This window comes from Phallusia mammillata, chromosome 4, assembly GCF_965637545.1.
Source record: "Phallusia mammillata chromosome 4, kaPhaMamm4.hap1.1, whole genome shotgun sequence".
In the NCBI taxonomy this organism is placed as follows: Eukaryota; Metazoa; Chordata; class Ascidiacea; order Phlebobranchia; family Ascidiidae; genus Phallusia; species Phallusia mammillata.
In genome coordinates this window covers 23,456,062-23,466,160 of record NC_137255.1, presented here as the reverse complement: position 1 = coordinate 23,466,160, position 10,099 = coordinate 23,456,062, and the positions used below count along the sequence as shown (strand labels likewise).

Genomic DNA, 10,099 nt, shown 5'->3' with positions numbered 1-10,099 from the left:
TTGCGATGATTAGATTACGGGCCGCACCACTATATAAAACAAGGTGATTTTGCTTCGTTGCATACCAAAATTGCCTAGCTACATATAAAATTCCCATTTAATTCCAGCAGCATGTTGCCAGGTCGCAAAAACATAGCACCGGGCGCACTAACCTGCTCAAAAAAATATAATAATTTGGACTCGTTTGCCATTAGATTTGAACTCTAAGTGTCTCTTCGGGCCGCGCAACTTCAATCAAAGGGCCGCATGTGGCCCGCGGGCCGCAGGTTGCCCACCCCTGCCTTAAAGTTTTTTTTTTCAAAAATCGGGTAAAATTTTTGTCTCTCCGATTAGAGGTCTGGTAAGCGGCAGAAACCGGTCTAAATGTTGCTACATCTGATGAACTCACTAGTAGCCTTTCTTAATTGTGGCCTGCCAAACTGGCAACTCCCGCTAATAATTCTTCTTAATCTTGATTTTAGTCGAAATTATAATTTCAAACCTGCTAAGACCGGCTTTGACAAACTGCCATAATTAATTTTTGGTTTTACAAATTAATGGAAAACCAAACGTGCATGTTACATCATGTACATCAAAAACGACAAAATTGTTTGACACAACTATGAGATTATTACAGCATCGAATAGTTCAGACAGAGGTCTGATGGTTTTGCTGCACAAAACAATCGGCAGTTTCCAATTCCAATTTTCTTCCCACGGGAAGAGAATACTTCTTGTTCACACAATCAACCGTTGTGTCCCCAGCGTGGTCATTGTCAATCTTGTTTCCGAGATTTACATTTCCCACAGTGACAGATGCGACTGAATCACAACAGTTGACATTTCGTTAAAACAAGTTTTGATGCGGTGCTTTAAATTTTTTGAATCCCTTTCAATTGTTTGGCTATGCGTCGCGATGACAGCGACGCCTGAACGTTTTTAAGAATCCAACATATTTATTTTACGAATTTCAATAGCAAAACAAGTTAAATTCATGTGTTTAACTATGTTGCATTGCAATCGTTATTTTGAAACCGTTGCCTTTCAAACGTTTAAACAATCTGGTAGTAGATAAAGTGTTTATAAACAGTGGTATGTTGCATAGAACTTAGAAAAACACATTAATGGATATAATTCCGTTGATATGCAGAAACACACTCAAAGTTTATTAAGCTAACCTTCTGGTGTTTCTTTTACTACACAGTGAGAGTTTATGATGATTGGATTTCCAGAACAAGCTGCTGATCCCGGCTTTTGGACATCGCAGTGGGAGTTACTTTAAATAAGTATTGATAAATAACACTTAACAAAAACATTTGGAAATAACTTAAATAGATACCTACCGTTGATCCTTGTATAACTTTGCAATCACCACAACACTAATGAGGTTGGTGATCAGAAGCATCGCGATGACAACAAGAAGACAGATAAGAACAACTGAAACACAAAAACTATTTAAGCTCTTTGTAGTAGGAATTGCTAGTAAAATGTGCTTTAGATTATTTTTTTGTTTAAATGGTTAATGTTTATGTGCAACACACAAATGAAAGTTTTTGAAATGACCTATTTTGAAGCGTACAAATCACGTACCTGAATGCCCATTTGTAGTATTGTCTTCACAAGATGAACTGTCGTCTTGTGTGCCTAAAAAACTTACTTTTTAACTCACAATAATTAGTTATCGATCTTGTATGATAGTGTAAATCTAATTATTTCGTTATCTATGTAACGTCACGGGTTAATATGGTGTATACACTCTCTAGTCTATTATAATAGACTTTTTAAGAGCACGACTTGTATCAAAGTGAAAAATGGGGTCGAAAATGCAGTTTTTTGGCTAACCACCTTGATTTTTCTCGTAGTTAAAAAGGAATGGTAGACTTGACACTTGATTAGATCATGTTTAAGCATAAACTACCTTCGTTATTTTTCGTTGATGTGCTGGGCGTAGGAACCGTTGAAGAATCTGGCATATTTGATGATGTCTTTGATGCATCTAAATCAAAGTTTTTTAAATGGTCAAAAAATCATGTTAAACGATCACATGTTATTTTAAATTCTTCAGCATAGAAACAAAATCTTTTCAAATAGAGGTTTCACGGTGTTCGACCCCAGGACGCTCCCAAGAACGAATCATGACCCGAAACTTCAAATATATATGTTAGTCAGGCCCCATTGAACTGTTCGTTCAAGTTCCTGCAGAAGTAGTGAAACTGACTGCCGGGCATCGAAATCTAAGCGGTGTGCCATCCTCTGGGTTATAAGGAAAACTATGTTGAACGGTACGTACTTCAGAAGTACAACACATTTGATTATGTTTGTACGCCAAAGGCTGTAAAAAATTAACAAATAAAAATGTTGGCTTATTGACTTGTGCTGATCGTAGCTAAGACTTGTAAAGGCAAAATTATATACGTTTCAATGGTTTACAGCAGGGGTGCACAACCTGCGGCCGCAGAGACGGGTTTGTGCGGCCTGAACATGTCTCACAAAATGCATGTACTGGTGACGTAACTAAACTCTTTTCCTAAATATTTTGCCTTTTAAACTTCTCTCAATAGTTTTTGTGGTACTAAAAGAGTATTACCAGCCCAGTAGACATAGCATCAGACTTTTTGTACGTTTATTGTTTGCATACAATACGAACAAAACGTAAGACTGATCTTCATATTGTGCAGCTCCATCTATGCACCAAGCTAGAAGTTTATCTGGACTTTTTGAGCGCATTTAGATTGTATTTATATATGATATAAACCAATTTCTTTGGATCAGTATTATTGAAACAAAAACAAGAAGGCAAATGGCGGCCGTTGGTGAAATAAACATCCGCGATGCGGCCGTCGTAGCAAAAAGGTTGTGCTCCCCTGGTTTACAGAATGCAATAATATGAAAGAAAAGTTCTGGCTACAAATTTCTTTACCTCGCTGACAGATGTAGCCCGCAGTAAATGAGCAGTAAATATCATTCCAACTGTTAGGTGGCCAATACCATCCCATGAGCACACAGTCTTCGTCTCCCCCAGTATCATTTGGTTCTGGATCGCCCCAGTGTCCATCTTCAACGCACGTTCCATCTGTCCATTGGAATTGGTCAGTGTCTCCAATTCGCGTTGCTCCAATATAAAACATACCCCAACTGCCTACGCAAATACGAATGCGAAAATTATTCGTGTGTTCTGCAAAATAATTGATTACTTCACCTTCGTTGGCAATGCGGTCGTCCAAAAAGTTTTGTGTTTCGTTTGTTTTCACGTTAGCTAGAGTACCACCCATTGCTGCACATGCTGCTTTAGCCTCGAGAAAATTACTAAAGGAGTCGGCCACGATAATATATTCATATTCTAAAAACAAAAACAAAACTCTAAAAGTAATTACAACGCAACTTAAATAACTTAAAGAATAAATATGCAATGAAAAACGATACATACATTAGCAGGACATAAAACACTATAAAAATGAAATAAAGAATGTTGTTTTACCTGTGTCAAGCGACTTTGCAGTATTGGCCTCGCACAAAGCTGATTGTGTAGTTTCGTCACTAGTTGCTGTTGAACAAAATACAGCATTATGGCAGAGGATACTTTGTTACAAAACTTGATTTAGACAGAACCCTCGACATATCAACAACACGTAATTAATCTTGTAAACAATTTTTGGTCCTTGGATTGTAGAATCCGTAATACCTGCAATGTTTTTTTGGCAAATGTAATTTGCTGAATAGGAACAGACGCGGTCGTTCCATAAGTATGAAGGAAAGTACTCCATAAAAACGCAGTTTTCATCTCCCCCGAGATCATTGGGTTCTCCACCATTCCACTGGCCACCAACAACGCAAGTGCCATCAGACCACTGGAATTGTTCGGTATTTGCTATCCGTGTTGCTCCAATATAATAATGCGATGAGTAGGATGCTGCAATGACAGTTTAACGCATCTCAGTCGGTTAAAGCGATGATATCAAGTGATGAAAAGTCGTCAAAACATGCAACACGTGGGGAAAGGCAGTGACGACTGCGCATATGTTTATGTTGCAAAACACATCGACAATCATCAAACAAAAGCTGTTTCTATTTTCAACTTCACGACTTCAGGTCAAACATTTACTCAAAGATATGAAACAAATAGTGCCTGACACTGTGATCACCTGCATCCACAAAGCAGTTTCATTTTAACAGTATGGTAGGATTCGATCAGCAAAATTTATTTTTGTATACGAAGCACCATCTATTTACTTTGCTTTACCTGAAGCAGTAATTAAATTAACAAGATAATCATGTATTTGAGATGTGGTAACTTTTGCAAGTGTACCATCCATTGCTGCACATCCGGCTTCGGCTTTAGAATACGAATTCACGTAACTTTCAACGATGATATACTCGTACACTAAAAAGAAACCAAAAAAGTGTATTTAGGATATTTTCAAAGTCTAAACATCCAATATCATAACTAAAACTACACTAAAACAAGTAGGTTTATATTATTATCTAAATCAGTAGTTCTCAACTGGGGCGTTTGCTATCATTAAGGGGTCGTTGGAGACTGTATCAGTTAATTTGCCAAAGAGATTAAGCTCTCAGTTGATATTTCATTTTGTACGTGAAATAAAATCGATTTGATTTTTATATAGTTTGAGGGCGACGTTTATAAATTATGTAGCTAAAAAGTGGCGGAACAGAAAAAAGGGTCAGAAACACTGACCTAAATTATCAGAAGTTGCATCATTATCTTTACATGGTGCTGTTGGTGGGGTGGTCATAGCTGAAATATATAAATACAAAATAACATTTTTGTGTTTAATAAAGACAAATAATAACTTCGTGCTATGGGATTTTTTGTTTTCTTACAAGATGAATTTCGCTGACAAATGTAATTTGCAGAATAAGAACATTTCTCGTCATTCCAACTGTTAGGCGGCGAAAACCATCCCATAAGCACACAGTCTTCAATCCCTCCAAGGTTATTTGGTTCTCCGGCGCCCCAATGTCCATTTTCAACGCACGTACCATCTGTCCATTGGAATTGGTCAGTATCTCCGACACGAGTTGCTCCAATATAGAATTCTGTCCAGGTGCCTGCAATAAAAAGCTGGTTTTACTTCAAGTGCTGTAAAAAAAAGTTCTCATCCCACCTTCGTTCGTAATGCGGTCGTCCAAGTAGTTTAATATGTCTTCTGTTTTCACATCGGCTAGAGTAGCACTCATTGCTGTACATGCTGCTTTAGCTTCAGAATAAGTGACACTGTTGTCGACCACGATAATATACTCGTACTCTTTAAAGTGGAAAACGATCAAGTTTAAAATTTGTTATTTTTTAATCTGTTAAAATTCATTAGTTTTTCACAAAAGAAATACCAAATCAAACTATAATTCGACAAAACTTGTTCACGACACCCTTTCAGAGTAAAATGACCAAATCTATGAAGTTTCTTTAGTTGACACTGCCCAACTGCAAAAGCAGCAACAAGGTCTGCAAACTGTAATCAACTTAATCGCATGTAGCCTATATCAACGTTTGTAGACAAACGACTTCAACAGCCTTATTTTCTTCCTCTATATTTTGCTATAGATAATCTGGAAAACAAGTAAGATGCTCCTGGCGTGTTCTTCTGTATTTATTACTTACGTGTTTCATCTTGGGTACCGCTTGTACACTTGTTGGGACTGGAAGTCGCCTGTATGCTTGAAACTAGAAACAATACATAAATCGTCAACCAGAATCGTTTCATATCGCCGCGTCAACCAGTTTCTTTTTGTCAAATATGTCAAATAAAACTATCAACGCAATTCAGAGTACACTGGTATAATGCAAAAAAACTTTTGTAAGAAATAAAAATTGCAACCACAAACCATGGTTTACTAATACTTGCCTAGCTCGCAAGATGGTTTTACTTCTTTGTCCGGTTAGCAGCTAATTATAATTTGGAAATCCCTTTTGAAGCAAACATTTCAAATCACTTTTTGACAAACTGTTAAAACCCGGGATACGGCAAACAACAGTCATCTCCGCGGTCTGATTTACCTTCGAAATGTTTGCTCATACGTCAAGTCAACGTAGTTTCTCAAGGGTGCAAATTTGATTAGAAACATATCTTTCATTTAAAGGCAGTTAATAAAACCACGGAGTGACTTATGCTGAGCTCTAACGTGTTAATTACACTGACTCTAAAATATATTTTGTTTGATAATATCTATTTGCGTTTGCTTTCTTAAACCTTTTTTAAAATTGATGTGGAGTATATTGGAAATCGCGGTTAGGGTGCCAAATATAATTATAAATGAGCTTCAGAATTTTGTGCAGCAAAAGAAAACACAGATTGACATCAATTTGTGGTTTTTCGAAATACGTAACCAGGATACAACATGTTTAAACCTGTCCTGTTTAGAAATGGCAATGCTAAAATTAGTAATACAGACGCAATTTTCATATCGCTTGTCACATAGCCACAATCAGATATAAACCGAAAGCACATTCAAAGAGCTAGGCAAGGAACTTATGCTAACCATGTGTTTTCAGAATTCAACTATGTGCCAATTCACACCATAGTTTACTTACCAAACACTGACAGAGCTGTGACACACAGAAATCTAGTGCAAAGAGATCACGCTATAATTTGCTTAAGCGCCGACGTAATAATAAAAAAAACGTTAATATATATATATATGCAATGATCATAATCTACATGGCCTTATCAATATTCAAAATAATTTTGACTGTGCACTATTATTTTTGACACGCCCTGTAGCGTATTCTTCGCAGTGTGCTGTTTTGAAGAAAAAAGTAAAGAATACAACACAGACTGATTTTATCGATTCGGTTCCTTTTCGGGTTCAACGTCAAACAAAATGTAGGGTTCAACTCCGGTTCGGATTTACGGAAATCGTAATTGGCGGTTCGGTTTAATGCAACAAACCGCTCAAACCGGTTTGCGGGTTCGGATTCAGTTCCGGTTTGACTCTCTGCTTTTAACATCCGGAATTGTATTGTTTTATAGCCAAACCTGCCGCAGTTTTCACAATTCATTTTCCTGAGGAGCTTAAAAGTTTACGTTTTAACAGTTCTTGATGTACGAAGCTAGCTACATTCACACTAAACTACGCTTTTTATCTATGTGATAGCAATGCTATTTTGTCGAAAATGGGACTGTTAATGTTGGTAACATGTAGCAATATGCTATATAACGCATATTTATTGTCGCCTAAGATATTTATTGAAACCGTTCGGAATTTTGCTCACGCAGATACAGTAACCATGCAATGTAGGGCCTATTACACTAACACCAAATCCACAATCCGCAAATCATTATCATCACTTTTCAGTCTGGAACAACAACAAATATGCATACACATTTGACTTTGTATTCTTCGACTTAATAATTGTGGCCCCCCCTAGACTCTCATGAGTATCGGTGCGGCGCACGGGCTGCATCCCCCTCTTGTTGGGCCTGTGAATGGGTTTGGGCCTCTAATAACGACTGCCATTGGTGCGAGATTGCTATCATTCGGCTTTTTACCAGTAACATTTTAAAAAACTTGAAAGAGGACATCATGGTTTTTAAGCGACTGTTTTGCTAAAGGCGCCTACTATAAACACAGTCAAATTCAGCTATGTAAATAGAAGGATTGGTTTCATTTGAACTAAATCAACACAAGTAACAGGAACTTACTTTCGATGAAATTCATATTCCTGGTGTAACTTGTTGGTGAAGGAACGTGACATTTATCACGTTGTTGATTTGAGGCATGTCTATTGATTTGTTGAAGATGAAACTGGATGTTCAGCAAACAAAATGCCATAATGTGTAAAATTCGGAAAGGTCAAAAAGTTGCAGAAGGATGAATAGCAAATTTTTTAGTGAAATGATTGGCTAAAATTGTTGTCTACCGCTATTCTATTTTCCTTGAGTAACATGCATTGAAAACACAAACAATTTGCAGTAGAAATTCGGATCAAGTTTAGATGTGGGACAATAGGCTTGCGATGAAATTAAACTAGTGTTTTGGGTAAAGCAGCATTGAATGTTTAATATTTAATATTCCTTGCTATAAATTAAGTAAAATTAATGGTGAGGCAAAACTGTAACAATAAGTCAACTTGGACAACAAAACAACTTTAACAACCACAAATCATAACATATTTTACAACAAATTATAACATAATTTTGGATTGTAGCAGAGACAGCATATATTTAAAACGAGAGCTGTCATTGTGTTCATAAGTGAAAATAATTATTCTAAACAAACGCATATACTTACTACCCTGTCTAGGTCTATGCACGGCCCGAATTATGTTAGATTCGTGTGGTTTGTCAGATAGAGAAAGTGGTTTATCTGCATAACTCGTGTACGTACGTTGCAAATGCCTTAACGCTATAACTCCTCTATCAGGTATTAAACGTGACATCAAAGTAAAAAAAGTAATCTTTTGAGAGCAGCATCAGTCCATAACAACATAGCCATGTGATGTTAATAGAACATAAATACAAAAAAAAAAACGCAAAAAAGTTTAAACACTTTACTGACACATAGCACGAGAGTTGTTTAGTACATGCATAACAGGGACTGTCGTCGTGTTATTTCTCAGCGGTTGTTCTAAAAACGTTTCGTTTCGCCATGCAAAAAGCGATTGATCCCTAAATAATTACTTGTACTGCGGCTCATGTATAAAGTGCTTTGTTTTGGTTGTTTTGAAAGCAAGAAAGTGTTTTGAAAAGGCGTTAATAAGTAACTTAACATAAAAAATACGTTATACGTGATGAAAAAAAATACAGAAAAGCTAAATCGTGCACTTTTAAGACAGACACAGTGACCGTTTCGATATCGACCGATTTTGTAAAAGTCTGTGCCGCAACCGAAACATGAACAAAACAGCATGTTGGCTCAAAATGTTTCGGCCTACTGAAACTTTGGTACATTACTAGTGTGGATGGTGCTTAGTTTAGAAGTTTCGCGATTAAGCCTAATGTGTTTAATGCAGAACAACAGTGAAATGTTTATCTTTTTCATAGGCTAATCTCGAATAATTGATGCGTTTTTTTAATATATAAGCACTCCCTATTTTTTCCAACGTGTTTTGGGAAATTGTAATTAAATATACATTTGTAATATACCTGAATGTATTGGACAGTTTTGTTTGCTAACATTTTTTTGTGAACAGGCAAGGATGTCAATATGAAGCCATACATGTTCATAATTATTTTGCTGCCCGCCCTCGTCCAATCGCAGTTTTGGTATTCTTTTCAGGGACAGGAGTACCTAATTGGCAACGTACTATCAACACACGCACAGGCTGTAGCTGATTGTGCTGAAAGACGCGCTTCGCTTGCAAATGTAAAAACAACCGAAGTGCAAAACTTTTTGGTGTCCAAGATAGGGACTATTACAAGTAAGATGCAAAATTTATATCTCAAAGGAAGACCTTTGTTTTAAATTCTGTTACAACTAACTTACTTTATAACAAGTAGTAAAAGTAATGAAAGCATCATGAAAAAATTTGGATACAAATTAATAACATCTAAAAAAACTGGTTGTAATAAAACCTACAGTCTTGTAATTAGCTCAACAGTTACACCAATGAGGGTGGAATTATTTTAGGCAAATTATGTCAACCTTACAAAATGTAGTTACGACGCATTCTAAAGGCTTCTATTTATTGTTATGCAGGTTACCCCTACTCCCTCTATATTGGTGCAACACGAGTTATTGGCACTCTCAATTTTAAATGGACAGATGGGACAATTGTTAGAGTAACGCAGTGGCGCGAAGGGGAACCGAACAATTTTAGGGGAAACGAGTACTGTGTTATCATGGGTCTAAGTGAAATATTAACCCGGTCCTACAAATGGGTTGATACTTCCTGCTCATTAAAAACCAGATACATTTGTCAACGAACATCCTTACAACTGACGACAAGAAAAGGTACGTGCTATGTCCTTGTGTCCTAATCTTTTCTTATATGATCGACCGCATTTCATCAATACCAACGTTTTGTTATTGAAAAAGTATAAATTTAAGATTGATTTCGCCTTTTATTTCTGTAATTTATAACCTGGTCTGCGGCATACCGATTTACCATGTCCAACTTTTTAAAAACATTCCATAATCATTTAAAACAGTGTTTCCTGAAC

General features: G+C 36.6%; 2 protein-coding genes across 2 annotated transcripts; both read right to left on the bottom strand.

Moving 5' to 3' along the window:
* Window positions 1-532: 532 nt before the first annotated feature.
* LOC145225240 (uncharacterized) lies at window positions 533-1,411 on the bottom strand. Its single transcript, XM_080091927.1, has 3 exons — window positions 1,322-1,411; window positions 1,157-1,254; window positions 533-800 (listed from the first exon to the last, which is right to left on the bottom strand). The coding sequence occupies exons 1-3, from the start codon at window positions 1,381-1,383 to the stop codon at window positions 628-630; spliced, it is 333 nt and encodes a 110-aa protein (XP_079948053.1). The 5' UTR covers window positions 1,384-1,411; the 3' UTR covers window positions 533-627.
* Window positions 1,412-1,560: 149 nt separating this feature from the next.
* On the bottom strand, window positions 1,561-6,220 carry LOC145223652 (macrophage mannose receptor 1-like). The gene is made up of 11 exons (XM_080090053.1): window positions 5,599-6,220; window positions 5,105-5,245; window positions 4,821-5,048; window positions 4,675-4,734; window positions 4,219-4,359; window positions 3,661-3,888; window positions 3,457-3,522; window positions 3,178-3,318; window positions 2,899-3,117; window positions 1,897-1,974; window positions 1,561-1,622 (listed from the first exon to the last, which is right to left on the bottom strand). The coding sequence occupies exons 1-11, from the start codon at window positions 5,699-5,701 to the stop codon at window positions 1,561-1,563; spliced, it is 1,467 nt and encodes a 488-aa protein (XP_079946179.1). The 5' UTR covers window positions 5,702-6,220.
* Between the last annotated feature and the right edge of the window lie 3,879 nt (window positions 6,221-10,099).

What these genes read in the sequence shown, in the direction of transcription:
- LOC145225240 (XM_080091927.1), bottom strand. Translation starts at nt 1,383, where the DNA reads ATGCTTCTGATCACCAACCTCATTAGTGTTGTGGTGATTGCAAAGTTA. An exon ending in AAGTTATACAAGGATCAACG is followed by an intron (nt 1,255 to 1,321) that starts GTAGGTATCTAT and finishes ACTTATTTAAAG; the next exon opens with TAACTCCCACTGCGATGTCC. An exon ending in AGTAAAAGAAACACCAGAAG is followed by an intron (nt 801 to 1,156) that starts GTTAGCTTAATA and finishes GTTGTGATTCAG; the next exon opens with TCGCATCTGTCACTGTGGGA.
- LOC145223652 (XM_080090053.1), bottom strand. Translation starts at nt 5,701, where the DNA reads ATGAAACGATTCTGGTTGACGATTTATGTATTGTTTCTAGTTTCAAGC. An exon ending in TGCAACTTCTGATAATTTAG is followed by an intron (nt 4,360 to 4,674) that starts GTCAGTGTTTCT and finishes GTTTCTTTTTAG; the next exon opens with TGTACGAGTATATCATCGTT. An exon ending in ATCAACGAAAAATAACGAAG is followed by an intron (nt 1,623 to 1,896) that starts GTAGTTTATGCT and finishes TAAGTTTTTTAG; the next exon opens with GCACACAAGACGACAGTTCA.